The sequence below is a fragment of the Xenopus tropicalis genome, chromosome 5 (assembly GCF_000004195.4).
Source record: "Xenopus tropicalis strain Nigerian chromosome 5, UCB_Xtro_10.0, whole genome shotgun sequence".
NCBI classification, from domain to species: domain Eukaryota; kingdom Metazoa; phylum Chordata; class Amphibia; order Anura; family Pipidae; genus Xenopus; species Xenopus tropicalis.
Window position 1 is genome coordinate 104,497,533 of NC_030681.2, and position 24,845 is coordinate 104,522,377.

Consider the following 24,845-nt stretch of genomic DNA (forward strand, 5'->3'; position numbering starts at 1 on the left):
TCTGCATTTTCCCTCCTCTTTGAGCTCTTTTTGGAGAAAAATCACAATAGAAGTATATAAATAATACTGGTTATAGTGTCACAGCCTACTGTAAGCAGCATCCATTGTACATTAAGCTGGTAAGTGGTTTGGTGGGCGTGAAACATTGCTCAATTTTTGCAACGTTTGAAATCTGAGTTCACAAAGCTATACATTTAAGCTCCCAGTTTCATGTACAGTATTTAGCAAAGAGGCAGAGAAAAGAATTGCTCAGTTCTTTTAGTTCACTGTAGAAATGAAGCCGGACAGGAAGTTTGTCATATCTAATCACTAGTAAAAGGGGATCTGTCTTTATTATGTGTGTTCCATTAACTGCTACCCTGCGGCTATGGACAAACGTCCGATTTCACTGCACTTTTATTTTCCGTAACTGAAAGTATTGACCTATATTAGGGCTAGCATTAGTGAGGTATTTGCCTCGACCCTGTAGGGCATGAAATGCAATTACAAAAAGCTCTGCAACAGGAATTCTGACAATCCAGCTACAATTCATTCAATGATACATGCACCTGAACTGACTATATCTTCCAAATATAAAAGAAATGCAGAAAGGACTCTGCAGTATTAGTACTCAGAGGTTAACTACATGTGTAAGTAAAAGAGTTTCATTAATAGAACTTTTATTAGTGCATAAATAATACCACTGAACAAGGAAGGATACATGAACATGTAAGCAAGCATCAGCGCAGGTCAGGGCCGGAACTTGGGGTAGGCAGAAGAGGCAGCTGCCTAGGGCGCAAAGATTGGGGGCCGCCAGGCAGGAGCCACCGTGTCATTACGCGGTGGGGGCAATGAACTAGCGATTTGCATCGGGGGGTGCGGCGATGCAATAGCGCAGGTGCAGGGGCGAGGTGGCCGAACGGGTTGCCTAGGGAGCCCGGTCGGCTTGGCCCGCCCCTGGCGCAGGTTTCAGCAAATGTGGACAACACAGTTATAGAGTGCTTACAAAGTGCATACTAGGGGGCACATTTACTTACCCACGAACGGGCCGAATGCGTCCGATTGCGGTTTTTTCGTAATGATCGGTATTTGGCGATTTTTCGGAAAATTATCGCAACTTTTTCGTTGCCGTTCCGAATGTTGCGCAAAATCTGGCGATTTTTTCGTAGCGTTAAAACTTGCGCGAAAAGTCACGTCTTTTTCATAGCCATTCCGAAAGTTGCGCAAAATGTTGCGATTTTTTCGTAGCGTTCGGATTCATTCAAGCTTCAGTATGGTGACTTTTCTTGGGCCAGGTTGGAGCTGCAGGGTGCCATTGAGTCCTATGGGAGGCTTCCAAAATCATGCTAAGTCTGAAAGTTTCGCCCGCCGCTTACGAGCGCTCAATATGAAAAAGTCACAACAAGATACGAGCGAATCGTAATGGCTACGAAAAACTCGCGTTTTTTCGCGCAAATCATATTGGTAACGAAAAAGTCGCGACAATTTCCGAAAAGTCGTTAAGGCGCCGAAAAAAATCGCAAAAAATACGAAAAAGTCGCGAAATGTTCGTTTTCCAATTTTTTTTCGGATTCGAATTCGTGTCTTAGTAAATCAGCCCCTTGGGGTCATTTACCACTGGACAACAGTGTGCAAAGTGCAAATTTCACTATCACTATGTTTTTCATTCACAATGCAGCATTTTTCACATGATTCCAGTGTAATTGCTTTGCATTATGGCATCAAATCTTGCATTTGAATAGCATAAAATAAAACACCTTGATGAATTTGCCATTCATATTACAAAGCTTTTACGGTTTTCCTTTTGGCACAACTGCCCTGCAGATATGGACACCAGCTGCTGAGGGAACCCTGGGGCTGTTAACAAAAAACTATACCCCCAGAAGGAATATTTAACAAACAGATAGTTCATATTATATCAAGTAACCTCTTATATAAAGGTATAGGACCCCTTATCTAGAATGCTCGGGACCAAGGGTATTCCGTATAAGGGGGTCTTTCTGTAATTTGGATCTCCATACCTTAAGTCTACTAAAAAATCAATAAAACATTAATTAAACCCAATAGGATTGTTTTGGCTCTAATAAGGATTATTAATATCTTAGTTGGGATCAATTACAAGGTATGGTTTTATTTTTACAGAGAAAAAGGAATTCAGTTTTAAAATTCTGAATTATTTGATTAAAATGGAATTTATGGGAGACGGGCTTTCTGTAATTTGGAGCTTTCTGGATAATGGGTTTCCGGATTAGGAATCCCATACCAGTATATAGATTAGTAAATATTGCCCTTTTACTTCTTTTCCCTTGAGCCACCATTTTGTAATGTTCGGTGTGATCCCTCAGAGATCGCTTGACAGGAAGGAGTGTAGGAGTAGAAGACAGAACTTTACCCATTAATTGGCTGATGTGACCTAAAAAGTTCAACAGCAAGCACCTTTAATGACAACAATGAGATTGCACCTACCAGTGTATTTTAACAGATGCCATTGACCAATGCAATGGGAATAATTGCTTCATGCTAAGGAACACAATCTTGCATCCCATAGCAATCTTGCACTTGCTCCCTGTGTTTTTAGGGTATGAACTCTTTAGTTTGTTATTACTCTGAGGACTCTGAGGCACTGGACATATGACTAGCAGTAAAACACTGGAAATTGCAGCAGATTGCTTCCTATTGACTAAAACAGTAGCCCACAGCCTGCAGTTATTTACTAAAAACATAGGTTTTATACTTTGGTAAAGAACTGTATTATGCATTAGTACATAAACCTTGGCTATGTCTATGCCGCCTGTAGTTCTTGGTACCGGCTACATTGATGTCCAACCTTGATTCATATCATATGGTAGTAATTAGTTCTGATGACAAATCCCATATTATATACAGTTTTAAAAAGCCCAGTAATAAACTTTATCTGATTATTATTTTACACTTGAAATATCTTATTTTGCTGTTTGTTTTAGTATCTCTCAGAATATGAAGCAGCTCTCTCTAAAAGATACTTAAATCACTATTTTATTGGTATGGCTGTATTTCTTTGGTGCTAACTGTGTGTCTCTTTCTGACAGGATGAAGTTAGGCTTTCTCCTGTGCTGTCTTTGTGTCTTCACTGCCCCAACATGCAGCACGTCTGGTAGGTAACATTTAAAAGAATATTTATGTGAAAGAGATTTATCTGTGTTTGCTAAGGCTTTGTTTGTCAGCTCAGCTATCCTCAAGCCTTAATTTGCACTTCTTGTTACTGGGCTGCATTTCTGTCTACATATATGAAAATACCTTTTGCAAAGTAAGCAAGCACTTAAGGATTCCTACTGAAATGTTACCAGAATTTCAAACCAGACCTAAGGGGGTCAATGATTTTTTTTTAAAATCAGACTATGCCACCTTTTGCCACTGCTTTTTTACCATGCCCCCCGAAGACCTCTTACCCCCCCATCTTAAATATGTACACAATGTTCATATTACCACAGAGAGGGAAATATAGAGAAAACATAAATACAAAAAGCAACCCTTGGTAACTTGCTCTGATAAATTTCCAGCTTTTAAACCAGAAATTTGGCAATTGTAATACAAAGAGCACAACTGCAAATAATTCTGTTTTTTTAACTATTATCTATTTTTTTGGAATAATAAAACAGTACCGCATGCTTGTTCTTATTGGGTTTATTTAATGTTAAAAGGACTGAAAGTGTGGTGATACAAATTACAGGAAAGCTCTCGTATAACCTTTGGTCACAAGCATTAATCCGGTTAATAGATTCTTTTCCTGTACTAATACAGGTGTGGGATCCCTTAACCGGAAACCCATTATCCAGAAAGTTCTGAATAACGGAAAGGTCATCTCCCATAGACTCCATTATAAACAAATAATTCTTATAATTTCCTTTTTCTCTGTAATTATAAAACAGTACCTTGTTCTTGATCATAACTAAGATATTATTATTATTTTGGAGGCAAAACAATCCTATTGGATTTATTTTATTTTATTTTAAATTCCCCTCCTTCTCTTGTCAATCTGTTCTGTCAATCTGCTTTTCTCTTACACAGACACCCCTGTTCTGCCCATATTATATTGCATGGTTACTCTTGCCCAAATTACATCCCTCATCAACTTCCAGGTGCCAAGCCATAGGAGCTACCTTCTGCCTTGGTTGCACAGCCTGTGATAATGTTCCCTGTCAGTGTGATTTTCACTCAGTATTCTCTACCCCAGCAGTTTGAGGATTGGGGTGGTATCGTATTCTAGCTTTATATTTAGTGCACTGCACTATTGATCACTTGGCATTAGAGATTCCTAGCCTGATAAGGGAGCAATCATGAAACAGACTGTGTGACCCCCAGGCTTTAGCAAGTGATAGTGGGAGTTAAAGTTCACAAAGGCTTGTGGTGCCTGCTGTTGCTGACCTCTTACCTAGCTATTACACCCATGAAGAAACATTGCTGACTCACAGAAACTTATCACATCCTGCAGCAAATCTTTATTTCTCCAAGCCCCATGAAGCCTGCCAGATTAGAAGAGGGTTGATAGGTGTCAACTCACTCGTAACTGACAGCATAATATATTTTTAACTCTGACACCAAGATCTAGCAAGCTGTCGTTTGCACCGTAAATTATTCACTGGTCCTAAATCTTCTGAATACACACCGTTACTTTCCAGGGCAGCACAAATTCTGCAACATAAGCAGGCCTGTGTCTCTAATATTAATCTTTAAATATCATTCTTTTATAAGGATCTGTTAATCGCTGTGCTTCCGGTGAGCTAAGCTGTGTATAGGGTTAAGATGTTATTGGCAAGCCTAATAGAATTGATGAGCAATCTTCAAATTGTGCTGCTTATGCTGAAAAAACTGCTTGCGTAAGGATTCTTCAAATGAATGTGCCCGATCAATGACAACAGACAGACAAGCACCAGGTGAGCACTGGGAAATAGGTCAAGGTGTTTGTATTCGACTGGCTACGAGTGCTCAAAGGATGAACCCAATCTTTTATCATGCAGCACAGGCAATGAAAGTTAGATGATAATCTACATCTAACAAAGGATTAGATACTCTTTTCTCATCTAGCCACAACATAACTTCTTCTCTTCAATGAGTTGCAGGTTTTAAGTGCAAAATAACCTTCCCAAAGTGAGAAAGGTCCAGTTACTTGTAAAACGATAATAAACAATGGCAAAGGCAGGTATTATAGCAAACAAATTCTGAAGTGCTGTACAATAAAAGAATGTATACAATTAATATACAGCTTATATACGAAAAGAAAAACAAGAAGTAAAGAAGGCCCTGCCTAATGGTTAACTGGTGGGTAGGGGGGTGACAGATGCACCCATTATGGCCATGTTACAATTTACAGGTGTTAATCAGTAGGAACTGCATTTTTAAAGACAGAGTGTGTATTAATTATTTATCCCTTCCTGATGATTAATAACTCCTGTCCCTCCATCTTAATAGCATAATTTATAGTTCGCCAAGTTTAAAAAGGTTGTTTTAATCTTATAAATCCATTCTTTATTTACAGTAAATCCTGCAAACCCTATCCACCAAGTTACAGTATGTAGGAGAATAACTGTGCAGATTCATTACAAGCTGTCATACAACCATGTTGATGCTTACCAGGGCGTAAAAGCTTAATTGCAATAATTTTTTAAAGAGCATCTTCCAGAAATGGCAGCCAGAGAGCTGGCATTTTTATACAGCCCCTTTATTTAACAATTGTTGTATTATGACCATTATCGTTGTTCTGGCATCTGCTAATATTAACCAGGACTATATTTTGGTCCGTTGCCACCCTAGGCACCAGACCTAAGTGCCCCTCCAGCTTTCTGGAATTTACTTTATGCACACGACTGTGAGGGAAGTTATTTCTGCTATGTGTGAGGCCACTTCCACCCACAGTGGGCATAGTATCCCCTCCAGCCTATGATTAAGTACCGCAAGGTACAAAATGAGTAAGGCTTGCTGTATCATATGTTAGCTTAAATAAATATACTGTGATTTTACCTCACTTTTTTTGTGAACTTCTGCCACTTTTTTCATTTTGAAATCCCGGAGTGCCTGCCTATCTTGATGTTTGTGATGTATCCATCATGGTAACCCCTCACCCCAGCAGCTGGGGAGTTTGGTAGCTTTCATAGAAAAAAAATTATCTATTATATAGGCACCCAAAGCCGCCGCCCCCGCCCGAAGCTTCCGACTTAGGCACAGGCACTCAGGGGCCTATATATAAATACTCTGATATAAACACCTTCTTGCAGCTACCCCTTTGGCCCTGCAGTGCATGGGTGCATAGAGAAAAGCATCACTCTTCAATGCTCTGAAGTAAATACCCAGAGTACACATACTATTGCTACATAGTAATGTGCTAAAATAACTCCCACATGTTGTTCAGCTATAAACTGAGCCATCAACATGAAACAACAGATTGTGGAGATTGCCATGAGAGCCAGGAACCATGAAATGACAATTGAAGAGAAAGGGAAAAGCAAACACAAATATTATGATTTTTTTTGCCAGTCACACATAAAGTCACTTATATAGAGATCTGAATCGATTGTTAAAAAGTAAAAAAATTAAGTAAAAAAAACGAAAATAAATACTTATACAATTTACGGATACAGCAACTGGTGAAGAGATCAGTTATGACGTTACATGCATGAGCTGTGTATCATACATACATCTGTAATTCCCTACTTGGCTTCATTGTGCCTCTGCCATTACTGCACAAATCCATCTCTAAGTTATTTAATGCATCAGATGAAGGTTGAAAGGATATAATACGAGAGAATAAAACTTTATGTCGGAACACATTCAAATAAAATGGCAGGAAATTTTCCTTCTTATGTTTTTGTGGTTTCAGGGACTTTCTTTCCTTCGTAAGATTACCTTATGGTGCTTACAACTTCTAGAAAAAGGAGCAGAGAAAGCACTAAATAAACTTTTTATTGTTTAAGAACTGTAGGCTTTATTTAACACAATAAATGGTGTTTAGGTGTATTTAAAGACTTATCTCATTCTGATTATATATTTATATCTTGTAAATTATATACATATAAAGAGAGCTTAGTGATGTGAGCATCGTGTCATTAGTTATAATCGGTGTTAAGTAATGACATTTCTTTCACATGACTCACTGAAAGTTATGTATTATAACATGAGGATATTAGAAGTCATTTCAGAGTTATGGTCATGGAACTCCTTGGTGATAAATTCCCTGTATTATATCACTATATTTTACAACAGGGGGCACATTATTTGCAGAAATCTGGCGCTGGTAAACCTGTATCCTTATGCAGGAACACTAGACTAATACATAGACTAAAAAATATAGTCACTCTATATGTGACTGGAATATATATTAGAAATGCACCAGGAGGAAGCTGGTGCACCCACAAGACCCAGCACCTAAGCACAAGCAAAGCCATGGTGTATATGCTGCCCAGTGTAGTTAAAAGTGCGCAGATCTATACATTAGAAAAACTAAACATTCCACTCAGCCACGACACAACACAACACAGGAGTGGTAGTGGGACACTACTTTGATGACAGCAAGATATTATGGACTTATGAGTAGAGAAGGTAAATCATTTGAAGGAGACCACTTATGTAATTCTGGAGCAACCATTCATAAACAGAGGAGGGGCCAGTCAGCAACATACAATGCAGCTTTTACATCTTTACCATGGCAGTTTCATGACAATTTGCACCTCCATGCATTGAAATATCCACTCTTTTGGTGAGGTTGCATGTACTGGTTTTTTAAACCTGCATGATGAATCAGCTGGGCATGCCTGTTGGAGGGTCATATACATGGGCATATAAACTGCTGACTTGGTCTGAAAGGGGCTGAATTAACAGCTTAAATTTGCCTGTGTATGGCCACCTCAACACCTGTCCCCGATTCTTACTGAAAAGTCCCTCATTTCCCTTTGATTACCTGCACTGAACGCTAAAAAAGATACAAATTTAATTAAAAAGTAGCTTTTGGCAGAGAGCCCAGAAACCTTAACAAGCTTCACCTGCACTTAGATACAATTGTAACTAATAAGCTAAACAGGTATCTTGGGGAAACGGAGACTTGCAGCTTAATGGGCATTTTCAGCTTTTTTAACAAAACTGTAATAACACATAAAACAAGACCCCAAAACCCCCAGAAATGTGTTCAAACTTTAAATAACCTGACAAATTTAGTCAAATGGTAGTGGTATTTAGGGGTGGAATGGCAAAAATGGACGTGATCAAAACATTTCACCGTGTTACACGCGGCATTTCTTCTTGTCCCTCTTTCCATTTTCAAAATGTTGACAGGTATGGTAATGGAACCATTGTAACTGGATTTTGGTGATTGTATCATCATCCTTAAGGATTTAAAACATTGCTTTGATTATTTTCTATTATTTATTGTTATTCTCTGTTATTGGAGTTCAATGTATGTTTTATCTAAAGCAGATTGTATAACTGTATATTAAACCTTATAAGTTATGGTATGGGTTAAAACACATGGATTAGTAACTACAACTCTATACACCATCGTTTTTATATTTTTTATATTTCACTGGATAAAACTAAAGGCAGAAGTTGGTTGCATGGTTACCTCAATTTACAAAAAAATCCAAAAACTATACAATCCAGTAATTTAGACTATGGAAACTGTGTTTTATAGAATCCCATATAATAACAAATAAGAGCATGTATCTTATCTAAAGCATCAAAAAATCAAGAACCATTTCTCCCTTCATTAATTCATGGCCTAAAGCACACTGGGTAATATTACTGGGGTTTGTTTGGCTTCTGAAGCATAGAAATTCCTTAGATGTGATCTAAATACATGCAATTTTCAAGTCCCCCTTGCAGAAAAAATGTCAAATAACATTCAACTAGTGACCATAATAATTAGTGTAGCAACTGGGCATGTAGCTGAACAAAATCAGACGTAAATAACAGTATGCATGTTAGGGGAACCACAACTAGATTGCATTACATGCATGACTGATTGTAAGTGTCATAGGTATAAAGGGAACTGATCCTACTAGTTAAACAGACGACTCTCCATTTCACCATTATAGTTGGAATCATGTTCAATTCCCAAATTAAAATGAGGCCCTAGGCTGAACATTTCAGTCTGAAGCTAGAAAAGCAATGCAGCTTTGGCAAATTTCCTCCTACAGATATTTGTTCTTCACTGTGAAGATAATAAGTCTTTCTAGTTTATTAACTTAATAGTGTCTATGATTAAAAAACCAGAAGAGTTATTCAGAAGGACAGTAAAGAGTGTATCATCATCTGTGCTATGCAAGTTACACATTTATCAAACACAATTTTATATATCTCATTTTAAAGGGCAATTAAAGCCCATACCTGTTAAGATTAGGCAGCAGTGTAGCTCTGCTCCTTCCAACAGCCAAAAACCCCATGACACTTAGTTAGAACCCCCTCCCATTCAAACCTAAATGTAATTCTGTGTTTTTCTGGCATTTCCATTCCTATTCATCTGGGGCATAGCTTGTGTGCAGTAGAGCACCCCAGTTTGCATGCACATGAGTGCATTATGGCCCACAGTTTAGATAAGGAGGACCACAGTGGGAGGTAAAACTTGTTGATGATTCTGCTTGTCCAATCATAGTACCCTACGTTGTTGCTGTTTATTGTGATGGCAAAAACTTTCTAATTGGCACAACAAAGTTGATTACTTTGTTGTGGAGGAAAAGCTAATATGTGATGAGAAAAAAGGAATATTCTTGTATACAACATGGCTGAATGCTTCGCCTTTTTTCATAATTTCTGCAAACACTTGCAGGTTCAAGCTAGAGAGTAATTACCGAACATTTAAATTGGAAATAATTGCTTCAAATATATAGTAAAAAAAATGCCTGCAACATTTCAGTTCAGTGAAGACTGTAATTGGCTAAACTTTATTCCTAAGCTAGGTGATTTCAAGTAAATTGATTGGTCACATTAGACAGATTTTAATTAGCTTGAGAGATGCTGAAGCTCAAACCAAGTCCTACTAATAAGCATATTTCGGTACAAAGGTCATGTTACTTTGTTCTTTCTCTGCTACACTGCATCAAAACAATGTATTTATCAGCAAGAACCACCAAACTGAATGAACCGACTTCCCAAAGATACAAAGCATTCCGCATCTTAAACAACAAACACACCGTCTGACAACTCTGTCTGGTCTGCTGCCTCCGAAATGTCAGGGCGCAGACAACTGTACCCATCTATCATTACTGTGTTCCTGCCGAATGGGAATGTAAGCCATTAAATGCCTCTCTTATGAGAATGACGCATCTACCAACCCACATTCATTATGATGTTATTATAACACAATCAAACTTCTCTGAATTTGTTGATTCAATTCCAAAATTCAAAGGGAGTAGAAGGTTCTCTGGTTCCATAAAATATTAATATGTCATGCAAGTCTGAAATACTAATAGACATGAACACAGTGTTTAATTAGAATTCTAAAGAACTACTTTTAAGGAGAAATATCTGAACAAAATAGAGTGAAGATAAAGCCACTGATCTACAATTACTCAGTCCCCATAGAAGATTAATGTAATTCTAAAGTAATACTAAACTAGGCGCTTTATCTTTCTGCCAGAAGATGCATTTAACTGTGAATACACTTTCTGATATGCAATGAATCACATTTTGTGGCTATTCTGCCTTCAAGTGTTTGAATGTGGACATGAAGTGAAAATGGCCTCATATTTTAAAAACAAAAAGGGTGCTTAGAGAAGGCTGAATCATATGTATATGGAATTGTAAATGCACTAGGACTAGTTAACCTTAAATTTGTTAAAATGGGCAGTTCTTAGCAACTTTCAATTGGCCTACATTTTTCATAGCTCTTGAATTATTTACTGCATATTTCTAACCCTTTCAAGCTTTTAAACTGGGGCACTGACCCTGGTAGCCCATAAACTATTGCTCTGTGAGGCTACAATTTTACTGTTATTGTTGCATGTTATTACATCTGTCTCCAGAAGGATGGTCCCACTCATCATAATTATTGTTTTTGGCAATGCTAAATCTACTAGTAAAGCAGGTTACTTTAAAATATACAGATTGACTTTGTTCATTGAAGTTTCAGTCTAAATTATACTGCTTCCATGAATATCCATCAGTGCATTAAATTTATGCAATAATTATGCAATCTTGAAGGTGATTGTGTCAGCCTCTTTTTTTGCCAAAAAAAACAGAATGTGAATGAGATACAATGGCTCCATTTTAATGATAGGGGCAAGGTACAAAAACTAGCACTACTCACTCTTTTTTGCTCAGACTGCATTATTCCAAAATTACAAAGGTTTAGATACACTACTGGTATCTGTATGCACAATACTTCTATAAGTCATAATCAATAGTTACTTAAAAGGCTGTGTCCATGGGCTCAGCAAACTAATGGAACCTTGTACTTTGCATCTGCCTAAGATGGCCATAATTGCTGAGATTTGGTTTGGAAGTTTGGCCTATTTTGACCGTCCTACCATTTGGACATGTATGAGTGGGGCCATCCAGGCCAATAATCCTGTGATCATAGTGGATTAAGGCTTAATGACTCCAAGTGTTTAGATACTGTGCAGGTGGAGCCTGTGAATAACCACATTAAAGAGGTTCTGTCATGATTTCTATGGTATACTTTTTATATTTAAACCATATTATATTTAAACCATATTAGAACTGTTTCTCCTGCTTACTGTAACTGGAAGAGTCCCAAGCCGGACTTGGATTTCTTACTATTTAGTGCTATCCTACTGGGAGCTGCTATCTTGCCACCTTCCCATTGTTCTGCTGATCAGTCATAGAATGACTGAAGTTTATCAGAGCACAAGCCACATGGCTGTATTACCCTGGGAAATGAAGAACATGGCTAGCTACATGTAAAATTTCAAAATTAAATATAAAAAAAAAAATATTTTAAAAATGGATTTCAATGTAGGATTCTGCTGGAGAAGCTAAAGGGTGCTGAATGCTCCTTGCCAGAGGACAGGTAGAGCATTTGCCACCTTTTGTGTACATCTTTCTGAGTATTCTCTCGACCAGTGATCCCCTAACAAGCATATTGCTCACCAAACCCTTGGACGTTGCTCCAAATGACCTCAAAGCAGGTGATTATTTTTAAATTCCTGGCATGGAGGTAAATTTTGGTTACATAAAACAGGTGCACTGCCAGACAGAGCCATGTAGGCTGCCAGCCTACATATGGTCTACCAAATAGCCAGCCATAGCCCTTATTTTTCATTACAGGAACATTTTTCATGCTTGTGTTGCTCCCCATCTCTTTTGACATTAGAGTGCGGCTCATGGGTAAAAAAGGTTAGGGGCCCCTGCTCTAAACTATCAGCGTAGGGGCTTCATCTTGTGAACAAATGCTGTGTGTTTTCTGTTCAAAATCAGTTTGTCACCTTTAGGTGGATCCCACTGAAGTAAATGACAGGCTGAATGGCCATATTGGGTGCTTCTCTACCAACTGAGAAAGAGCTCCTTGCGCTGCAGAGAAGGACTCTGCAGGGGTACTTCTTCTCTGAATGCACAAATGCTCCTAGCTCGTACTACTTGACCACAGACAGGTCTGCTGCTATTAACTTTAGGCCACAGTATCATTTTTTAACTTTAATGTATGGGTTTTGGTCCCTTTTAGATGAATTGCTTAGTCAGTTGACTTTCAACCTTTCATTAAGCAAATGGTTTGTGGAGGGATATTCAGGTTTCAGTCTGTGTGTTTACACTCCAGACACCAGATTTCATTTCAGAGTAATTCAAAAATGTTGAAAGTGATCAAATTGTTGTATGAGGGTGGAAAGCTTTATGCAGTATACAATATGGCCATCTGTGGTAATAAAGTGATGCCCATTGCCGCTCTTTATTAAACACACACACACAAAAAAATTTTATGCCCAAAATCAGCTTCCTTAAATCTGAATATATAAGAAGATAGTTCCCTATGACTTTTATGGAGACACACACATCCGTTCTTTAAACAGTAAAATTCAGGATTTTGCCATTGATTTCATTAAAAAAATATTCATGAGGTTAGTGAATAGGTAAAGAGTTATTGGTTGACTGTACCAGCTTAGAGCAAAGTGTTTTACCAGGTTAATACTTCTTAATCCAGCTAAGATTCTTTATGATTCTTACTCATCAATTTAAAGTTGATGGAAAAATATTGATCTCCTCCTCTTTTTTATTCTAGAGTAGGATAATGGAAATGCTCATATTGACAAAAACTGTACTGAAGCAGCATTTTTGCATTTTGCTTGCTCATCTAAATGACTGCTTCAATTAACCTTAAGGGAAAATATGCACTTTTTTCTATATTTTTGATCTTCTGGTAAACTATCCTTGGTCTTAGTCTTGTCTTGGTGTATATTTTAGAAATTGATATCTCTGTGCCATAGTGTTATTCTGCATCATTGTTTAACATACTGTATTGTAACCCTTTCTTGGCACACTCTGCAGAAATTGTGTTACACTCACTTAACTGGGCTGTATTTACTTGCTTAGTTCTGAAGATCTCTAAATTTTCCTGGGAGGTGGGATTTGCAGCGCAGTGCCTCCACCTAGTGGACACTGAGGAGCACACCTCAAGGGAATTCCATTAGGAAAATAATCACACAATGTTTTGCAGCAAAGATAAACTTTAAATAACAGTTTGAAATGCAATAACTGTAAGACGAAAATAGTAATAAACCCTGCTTTGGGAAACCCGTGTTGTTATAGCCAAACCTACTCCTCTCCTGCAGGAAATACCCTTTCCTAGTTCAGTCCTGGCAAAGTCCCTTTCCCAAGAGCAAAGCAAAGTCCCTTCCCCAAAGTACCTCTCCGTTTGGATAGGCAGTTGTTCCCACGTAGTAGGCACACAATCAACATCTGTCCTCACACAGGGGACACACACAGGAGACTTTCAATACCTTCCTCAGATGGATCACTAACTGGGGACCCGCAGGGGGTAAAGGCATGTAACAGCAGTGTAGCAGATCTCTCTTTATGGGCTGGCACTCCAAATGCTAAGCAGCCATTTACACTCTCACTGCTCTCCTGGATGGCCTTTCTCTCTCAAAAGGCTGGCAAAACAACAGGGGCTCTCTTTAGAAACTGCTGGACCTGCCCTGATTTTTGACTCCAAAGTCCGGCACACCCTCTCTCCCAACAGTGCACTGGGGCATCCAGCCAATCGGGTTTCTCTCCAGTCTGTAACCGGGCTGGATGATGCATGTGTTCTTTGTTTCTTTAAGGACTGCTTCCTTTGTATCATGATACATTTTCAGTGTTGCAGCATGATTTTCTAGATTCTTTCTTCTTAAATCCTGTGGTACGCTGATGAAGATTTTGTTTATCTTTTACACCTGATTTTGCCATGTATTTTCTAGCAGTTTATCAAAGGAAGTAAAATATAACTGTGAAGATGAAAATGCATGGAAAACGATTGGTGATTAGCCAATCACAGCCCTGCAGTCACACAAGCAAAGACTGGCTTTGGTTCCCTATCAGGTCAGCCTAGCTGCTGATTGGTTCCTATCCTACAGTGCAGTGTACTGAGAGCCACCGGCTCCCCTGCACATCCATAGAATTCAGCCAGCAGGAAGTGGAACAGATGGGCGGGACTACTGGGGTTTTGGTGGAATTTCTCAATAAATCAGTCTGAAACACAACTTTTTTAAGCACAATCCTTCTATATCTAAGAGTATAATTCACTGGTGCATTCATAATTTTTATATGATATGTATCCTTTAAGCAAACAGTTGCGGTCAATTTTTACCTAAGGACAAATAACTTACAAAGAAATTGTCTACAGAAAGAAAATAGTTCTCAACCATTTCTTTATTTTTTTTTTCTTTTGCATGTGTTCTTTGTTTCTTTAGGGACTTGCTTCCTTTGTATCATAATACATTTTCAGACTTGAAGCATGATTTTCTAAATTCTTTCTTCTTAAATCCTGTGGTACGCTGATGAAGAGTTTGTTTATCTTTTACACCTGATTTTGCCATGTATTTTCTAGCAGTTTATCAAAGGAAGTAAAATATAACTGTGAAGATGAAAATGCATGAAAAATGATGGCATCAAATAAAACCCCTCTGGAATTAGACTGCTTTCTTCTAGTGATATGAGTTCACATCCCAGCTTTGCACTTCATACCGTTCACTTGTAAGCCCATAAAATATATCATACTGGTTACTACAGATATAAGGGATAATGTACCTATTTGTAAAGTATAATGATATTAAAAGTCACAGAGGAGTTCCATGACCATATAAAAGCAGTAGGCTAAGTCAGAGTGCATTTATAAAGGCAATGGAGGTCTGAGATGATTTATAATATCCTCATATTTTGAAAACAGGAGGTGACACAAATTACATCATTTAAGCACCAATTATAAACAGTGAAGGCCTTAAGCCCCATTTATAAGGAAATATATGAAGAAATATTTAAGCAAGCTACAACATTCTGTTTAAAATGCAGGAACAAAAAGAACAGGGTTATTTGCAAAAGCGGCAACAGTAAAAAGGGTGTTTTTTTTCATTGCCTTCAATAGCAAGCCAATAGCCCTTAGACAGGCAGACTGTACTTCGTGCAGGCATTAGCATTCTGTCAGTGCAACCAGTCTGTCTTATTAACGATCACATGTAGCTGTGGCTACACATGAATCAAGCAGCTTGATTGTGACACCCGGAGGCTTAGCAGTGCACTAAACACCATCAGCATCATTTGTCTATGACACTTGAGAATGAACTGCTGTCTTCTTCCGTCTGTACCACTCACTGTCCTGGGAATCGCTGGGGATGTTGGATAATGGAAAACTGTCAATAGCAGTGCGGTACAATGGAAGTATAGCTCCTTCCCCAGAGAGGTCATTCTGCTAAGTGAACTCCAGTACACTTCTAAAAGCAAGGAAATTCTTTTCTAAGACAGGTAGTGGTTTATGTGACTGCCTGGTTTGATATGTATTCATTAGGAGATGAATATATATATATATATATTTCAGGCTCTCTTCAAGTTTAGAATCATTGGGCAGCGCTGTCTACCTGGAGAGCCACGGGACAAATGTGACTCTCCAAAGGATTTTAATGGCCCCCAGTCTTCTCCGAGGCTCCAAAGACTTTACTATATCATCATTTTAATTCATTCTGGTGTTCCAACAGATGATTTGAATTAACAGATGATTTCAATTAGCCTCTACTGTTTCCCCTGCAGAAAAAATTAAAGTGGAAATGTATTGGTTAGCAAATTAAAAGCTAAATCCTAACTACATTGTATTATATTTTGCTACTAAGCCTGCCATAAATGAAGTCAGTCTGCATAAACAGGGGCTGGTGACTTACTGCTGACCATTTCTACACACTGCAACTCTCACTTTTACAGTGTTCTGGGCACTGGTTAGAGCCTAACGTTCACCAGCTGAAAGGGCATTAAACTTGCTGCTTACTGTATGCCGAAAGTGAAAGTTTAATCTGCAGAAAAATCTTACTCCAAATCCCAAGTGATGTTTCTGCACAGTGGGTAATGTATAATATACTGGTCCGACATAGCAGTTGAAGTGGCATATAGCCTTTATATGTGCATTACAAATTGTGCCCCACATTGTTTTTTTTTTAGCATTTATTGCACAGTAATCTGCATATCATTTTTGACAATGGATATATACAATTGTTAAACTTTTGTTTTGTTTCTACAGATTGTAGGCCACTTAACAAAACTCTAGTCTATGCTCTTATACAATGTTTTGTAAGCTTTCCATTTAATGGTCACATAACGTCATGGATAACATTTCTGATGCTTACATATGACTTTCTGTTTTTGTCCCTAGAGCGATGTGATGATTGGGGAGTAGACACTATGAAGCTAATCCAGGCTTATGAAGGAGAGCCTGCACGCATTCGATGCCCTCTTTTTCAAGACTTTCTAAAACATAATTATAGCACAGCACATTCAGCAGGTCTGACCCTAATGTGGTATTGGACAGGCCAAGGGAAGGACCTTGAAGAGCCAGTCAACATCCGTCTTCCGAACAACAGAATCATCAAAGACAAGGACACACTCTGGTTTCGGCCTGCTATCATCAATGACACAGGAAACTACACCTGCATGCTTAGGTATATTTTATGACATGTATTTGCCTGTGCTATGTACATCATAAAGAAATATAATATAGCAGTTTTTTACCTGACCAGAAATGCAACATCCTTTCACGTACCCGTCTGTCTGAGCCTTTTAGGTAAACCATAATATACCCGAGCATATACATAGTGGCTGCAAGGAATACATTTTGTGATATGTGAGGTTACCAAATATAGAAGAGTTAGTATGCAGGGTCATGCATACAAATATAATTAATAACAAATTTGATATTCATAAAGAGCACTAAAGATTTAGAGAGTAACATAACAGTACTTATAGCCGCTCCTTAAAAGCTCTTACACTTAAGTCAGCACTGGGCAGGATTTTGGGATTTTGAATCACAAGTGAGAGCCCCCTTGGGTAAGTGCAGTACAAGATGTCTCCACTGCTAGAGAGGGTAAAATGCCTGTATTGTGTCTTTTTTCTTTAAAGCAAACAAGGGCAGAGCCTTACTGAAATCACCAGTTTTGGAATTCTAGGGAGTTAAACAAAAAGCAGAGATTGAAAGCAGGTACAAACCTTCCGGCTTTAAACACTACTGTGCATGCCCAGTCCCCAAGTCCCTACCTGGCAGCCCATAGGATCAGTGCTGTGCTAGTGACTGAGTGCAACTGAGGCATGCACACTAGCACTGTCTTTGCAGATTTTACACACTGTGAATCTCTATTTCTTCACTTGGGTAAGCACCACCTTTAATTACTGATAGTATCCAAACATTCTATTTCTGATACAATAAAGTATTTAGGAAAGTGTTTTTTTTGGCAAAATCCTTCCACTTTCTTAAAGGCAAAGATTCCCTTAAAATTTTAAAAAAGCAGGAATAGAGAATTTTTTGATTTAAGTAAACAATCAATATAGAGTAAAAAAAAAAAAACTCTAGTGACAAAAGAGGGTAATACATGTACCAAATACAGACTTCTGCACTACTCAAAGAATATAGTTAAAAAAAATATTTATTTAAATCCATAAAAAAACACTAACAGCTCCATGTGGATAGCCTAATTTTTTTTTGTTTCATGCTTACCCATGATTAAGTGCTGGGTAAGCAAGAAACGCATTAGGCTTTCCATATGAGGCTGTTAATATTTTTAATGGAGTGAAATAAACAATTTTTTTAACTACAGCCTTTGAGCAGTGGCGAAGTCTATATTTGGTATGTGTTTTACCTCTGGTCATATTTCTTAGGCTCGTACCTCCCTGCTTGGTGGCTTTTTTAAAAAAGAATTGTCTCCCGACCTTCTTGATACATTCCTTCTAGTGCATCAAGGAGCACTACAGCTCCCATTGTATCTATCTGGGTGCACCTCAGTAACTTCTCATCTGTTCATGTTCTTGGAAAATGCATTTTAAATGTGCTTTGGTGTTTTTTTCAGCATTCCGCAGAGGGATGCTATAAATTGTTCCTGCTTCTGGGAGCTTTACTTCTGAGCAGTGTTTAGGATGTGTAAGTCTATGAGGAATCACCTAAATTAGCCGAGATGCTAAAAGCAACATGTGTACAATGACTAACAGCAAACCTTGAATTTACTGCTGTGAATTCTGTTTGATTTAATGAGTGTTAGAGCTCTGCCAAATGCAGAACAGGTTTTGAAATTTTTGAAAAATGCATGCATGGAAATTAAGCCTCAAGTTATGGGTCTTAATTCCCAGCAGACAATAAAATAGTAATGTTCAAAATCTTTTTACTGCATTCTGGTAACTACCCCAATATTTATTGAGCTTTACAAATATTGTTCTTTAGTCCTTTAAACAAAAAGTTTGGACAGAAAGCAGAGAAATTTTATGTGGCTTATAACAGTGACAGAATTATAATATCAGAAAAGAAGATTAATATATAATGATTAAAGAACAAAACTTACAAAAAAACAAAAAGACAAAACTGCTATTAAAAGTGCTACCTGCTTGCTGGTGTCACTGACTATAGTAACCAACAGCAGGTTAGGTTTCACTTTCCACTGGTGGTCATATGACACCAGCAGACCACTGTGCCTTAACCTACTGTGCTGGCCATTGAAAAAAAAGCTAATTGTCCACTTATTGTACAGCGCTGCGGAATATGTTGGCGCTTTATAAATAAATGTTAATGTAATGTAATAATTGTCTGGAATGCTTGGGATCCAGGGTTTTCCAGATAAAGAATCTTACAGGGATACCTGCATATAGCTAACTTGTAAGTATCTACAAGTTTGGCTGCTGTCATGAATACTAGGATGATGAACGGTATAAAACAAAAGCTAAATAATTAAAACATATAAAGGGTCGTTTACATCCACAAGTGCAGTGAGCAAAGTGCAATCAAAGCAAAGTGCAATTAAAGTGCAGTCACCATGTATTTTTCCCATAATGCAGCATTTTCCCCAGAATTCTAGCTTTATTGCAGTCACAAGGTGACATTGTGTCTGAGGTAATTGTGTCCAATGTTTCAATGCACGGTTCTCTTTATCCCTTCATTTTCTTCGTTTCCATATGCAAATTTGGGTTCACATTCAGTTCGGTATTTGGATTAATATTGCATAAAGTATTCAGGGTTCGGCTGAATCCCAAAAAAGTGGATTCGGTGCCTCCCTACTACCAACTGGGCCTGATCTGGAGGTGGCTTTAGCTCCAGGGTACCCCTGACTTAATAGGTGCAACTATGCTCGGTTTTGCAGAGAGCGCCTTTTGACACAAGTAATCAAAAGGTTTTTACGTGCACCATGGAGATTTGCTTGAACGCAACTTTGGTTGTGGTTGTAAATGAATCCCATAAGATATCAAAACCAAATTTTTTGCTTTTAACCAAACTTGTTTCACTCGTTACACTGTCGTACTATCATACAATGCATATTTAATGATAGAAATGATCAAATTCTCTTTATTTTTTTCAGGAACACAACTTTTTGCAGCAGAGTTGCTTTTCCCCTGGAAGTTGTACGAAAGGATGCAGATTCTTGTGTTAGTCAAGCTGTGAAACCAGAAGTAGTGGAGCTTCCTTTAGAGCACACAGAGAGGCTCCCATGTCCAGATACTGATGGGTTTTTCCCTGTAAATGTGACCCCTTCTGTAACATGGTACAAGGTAGGAGAATCTGTTTCTGAGGCTGATAGGCAAGAACAGAGACAGCATATTAGCTCTTAATCTGCATTCTCTCACTTTCTCTCTTTCTTTCTGTGCCTAATATATACTAGGTAGACAGACAGACAGTAGCTGACATCCCTCTGCACTGGGGATATTTGATATTACATATTTAAAACAACATTTTTTTCAATAAGAGCACTCTGCGTTGCAAAACATTTGCACTAATGTGAACTTTTTCAACTCAACCAAAGGTTGACATTCTGGAGGGGACGGAATGGTCCCTGAGACATTTCACTGAGTTTAGTCATCTATAGTGTGTCCAAATACAAAAATAACACTCAAACCAACATCAATCAAGTAAACAAACATTTTATATTTATATATAAGATATATTATTAGAAATATATTTAATATTATAAATATTAAAAATACTTAGCCTAAGATGGGACTGTGCCCTACAGTCCAAAGGTAGTGTTATTAAGTGTATCGTAAGCCTATATTTCTATTTCTGAGCAGTAAAAACAAATCAGGTATTCATAGTTTCACAAAGGATGCTAAATTTATTTCACCATTAGGATCATCTCATGTCATTGCTGGAGCATTGCAAAGGATGTCACAACAGGCTTAATAATAACCAAGCAATTGTATAAGAATGAGGCAACAAGGAAACAGGGCAATGATATTTAGCTGGAAATGATGACATGAGTGTTACATAGCAACAAGACAATCAAAACAAAAGGACTTATGTGCCAATTGAAAAGCATCAACTATAATGAACATCTACCATATTCCAAACATCAGAAAAGAATAGACACCCAGATATTATGGCAGCATATATAAAAAAAATCACCACAGCTGTAGATTCTAGGCCCTGATACTTCGAATAAGTGAGGCCCTTGGGAGCTTAATTAAGAAATGGCCAGCATTTAGATACCTTCAAACACTTCATTCACGCTAACCAGATTCCATGGGGAGCATACACACTGAAGCAAGAACTCCTAGCATATTTCATGGACATTCTTATATACTATACAGCTTTATTCTGCTGTCTTATCCTAAGTGTGTGTAAATTAATAATACATCAGAAGTCAGACTAATCAGAGATCATACTAAATGCTTTAGTAAAATACTGTAGAACTATCAAAATATTCTGGTCAAGTCTTACTAGCTATATATTTTCCTCATTTCTGTTTCTTTATTTGAAGCACAGTTCAGCAGCAGAGTAGGTGGGATAATCTGAGCTGTCATGGTACTGTGTACACCTCCTGTTCACTAGTATACAATACATGCATTTTACCAGCATGTCATCAACATCTAAAAGTACTTGAAATGCGATCGATAAAAAATTGTAGCAGTCTCAAATATCAAATAAATAAGTACCCAAATGAGAACACTGTATTATATTATTTAATTAAATCAGAAAGTGAAGCTCCTAAAGCCTAAATCAAAACTGAAATATATAGGTCAAGCAAATGAAGCAGATCTCCCAATGGACATCTCTGCCACCTTTTCAATTACACGTGATAGTGTCTTGATATTTCCCATTGCCATTCATTGTTTGATTTACTTTGTTATTATCGTCAGATTTCTAGGTTTAATTATTGCATACAAAGCTATGGCATGCATAATGTCAGCGAAAACACATGGGACCTCATTTATAAATAAATGCCTGTGGAGCCCTGTACCGAGGGCAGATTACTCCTGCCAGTGCTACAGGAGCAAGTGCTTAATGTATAGGCCCAATGGGATATAATTTTACATGCTTTAGCTGTAAAGCACTTGTAGTATTGGCAAACAAGCTCTATGGTTTGCACAAAAAAAAGCTCACTCTATAGTTTAGGATGAATTATTTTTTATTAAATAGAAGGTATATTTTCTCTGAGCAGCATTATAAGGAACACTGTACTTTGTTGAGTTGACTTTGCTGTATGTCTCTTTTAAACAGGACTGCATTTCTGAAAACTTTTATGAGAGATTACCCCAAGGCCTCAACCTAACTTTTATAGTTGTACGATCAAACTATCAAGGAAACTACACTTGCATCGTTACTTATGAGGACAGTGGAAAGATCTATAACCTTACTAGAACTAGTGAAGTTAAAGTAGTCGGTAAGAAACTGCTCATTAAGAATAAGACTGTTTGTGATCTTTAACACTACTTTAAAAGTTTGGTTTAATAATATAACCATGTGTTAGTATTTCATGTTGGGGTCTATTTTTATCTTTTAATTCTTGGATCTTCACTGCTTGCTTGGGCAAGTTCAAGTACTATGCCGTTATTACCTTTTTTTAATGTTCATTTTACACTGAAGAGTTAAATGAGAAACCATTAAACATATTTATGTATGTACGGATATATGTATAAAGCACTACTATATGTATAAAGCACTACTATATGCATTGTTATACAGTTCTTACAACAAATACATTACATTAGTACAGACAAAGGGACACAATGTAATAAACAATAGAAGTATATACAATTATATTAAAGTGCCATGTGTTAAGAGTACGTAATTAGTGCAGCCCTTGATCAAGGACATTTACTGATGTGCATGGGTCTTTACTCTGTTTTGTAAAGATCAATGCTAGAACTTGAGTTAAGTTTGAGTTGTAGCTGCCTCCCAGGAATGAGTTATTGGCCAGTTGGATAGGGAACAGCCCTCTTAAGGCTTGGTCTTTCTTAGTTATGCCACTGCAAAGACAAAACTTTCCCCTACTTCTCTGGAGCTTACTACAGAAATGTTGCTCTCAGTTCAGTCCTTACTTAAATTTTTTTGCTGAGCTTTCTATTAATAGCATAGAGGAACTGTGTGCATTACTAGATCAGACCAAGTAATTGCCACAGTGCTTCAGCCTTTTGTTCAATGCTTTTGTTTCATGGATATGTGTGCAACCCCTTGGTTCGTGATCATGAATGAACTTTGTCCTCTGAGCTCTGTGGAGCTCAGATTCTTTTAAAGATCCTTTATGGTTACAGCAAATGAGTAGTTCTTTTCTCTGTAATTTTTCCTTGCTACATGTATGGACTGATTTTGAGCTATTTTGCCACTGAACAAATGGTTTCTTAACTTGCCCCACTAGAAATGTAGTCTAATTATTTATTATGTTTTTTTTGCAGGGCCACCTGAAGATGAGAAGCCACCATCGATGACAACCCCAAATGCTAAAACATTGTATGAATTTGCAGCAGGTAAATAGCGCCATTTGTGTGATGCCAGGATATGGCAAAGCCACAGAACTTCAATATTTGGTTTTACTGGTTTAATTAAACAGTATAACACATCACAACAAAGCAAATTCTCACTGGGAAACCCCACAGGTAGGCAGCCAATAGCTTTCCAACAATGGATGAAATGTCCCACACTTAAAGAATAGTCACAGAATGTCCAGCAACACAGGGGTTATACATGCCCCCCACTATACAACCCAGTACTTCCTGGCCAGCAGAGCAAGCAGCCCTGGTACCCCTTCTTCCAAGGGTGCAGCAGCTCCCCAATTCCAGCAGTGATCCACACTGCAGACAATTTAGTTCCTCAGTGGTTCTGCTGGGGTCAGTTGCTTGTACCTTCCCTGATCCAGTAGCCAGTTATCCGGTCAGACGTAGCACCACAGCCACTATGCCAAACGCTCTGTACCAACTAACTGACCCAGCCCTTCTGTAGCCTATTTGAAAGTCCCGGGGGTTGAGATCCCACCCCCTTTGTTACTATTCCCATTGTTCCATTGGCTGGACATGCCCTTCAACTTCCCAGGGTGGGACATTAGTACTGCCTCCCATTGTTCAAGCAGGCCTGTGTATGTGACCTGCAGCATGTCCACAGTTAACCCATTGCCTCCTAGCACTTACTTCAATCCACTGCAAAAGATAATGCTGGAGATCTTTACTTAGGTCTCCACAATCTGCATTAAATCTTGCATTTACAACATCTCAAAGCTCTGCCATTCCTATTGCCATAACATGTCTATTAAACAATTCCAGTATCAGAACAGAGTGAAAATGCAGTAAAATATGTGTCAGAAAAAAGTCTTAGGTTTAACAAAAATCCCCAAGAACCAGTTTTATTTAAAGATAAGAGAGATGCTTTGCACATTAAGATACTGTCACTCTGCTTTGATAGAAGTAATTTATACACTCAAAAATATGGCAGTATGTTTTTGTAATTTTTGTAATTTATCTTTCCAATATAATATAGGCCATGCTAGGGCTAGCCACACACAGACTTGCATTTGGGAGGTCCAGTTCTTCATAATCTCTTAGTGATACTGTAATCTCTTAGCATTACAATACCGTAGATCAATAGAATATAAGGTTTTACTTTTTTTTTTGTTATGAAAAAATTTGGCCTCACAGTTGCAACTGCTTCCTGTTTAGTGAAAAGGATTTCAACAATCTTGCAAATGCAGATTAGGATCTGGGGAATATTTATATCCCCAGAAAGTTTGAGGAACTGTTACAGTTCAGTCAATGAGTTGCATTAATACATAGGTTTGCTTAGGACATGGATCCCCATCCTTTTTTACCTATTAGCAACATTTAAAGGTTAAAAAATGCTGGGTAGCAACGCAAGCATGAAACCATTTTCTAGGGGATGATGAATAAGGGCTGTGATTGGTTATTTGATAGCCCAGTGATTACTGGCAGACTTCAGGAGGTTCTGCTTGACAGTACACGCAGTCTTTATGCCTCCA

The 24,845-nt window shown here is 38.0% G+C and overlaps 1 protein-coding gene across 6 annotated transcripts in view; it reads left to right on the plus strand.

Moving 5' to 3' along the window:
- il1rap (interleukin 1 receptor accessory protein) overlaps positions 1-24,845 on the plus strand; it is a 97,605-nt gene that overhangs the window by 49,267 nt on the left and 23,493 nt on the right. For 4 of the 6 annotated variants that reach the window (XM_012962793.3, XM_012962794.3, NM_001142051.1 and 1 more), the window contains 5 exon segments: positions 3,048-3,112; positions 16,787-17,072; positions 19,965-20,154; positions 22,100-22,262; positions 23,275-23,346. In XM_012962793.3, coding sequence (XP_012818247.1) covers positions 3,049-3,112; positions 16,787-17,072; positions 19,965-20,154; positions 22,100-22,262; positions 23,275-23,346 — 775 coding nt within the window. In that variant the 5' untranslated portion in view covers position 3,048. 6 annotated transcript variants of the gene reach the window in all.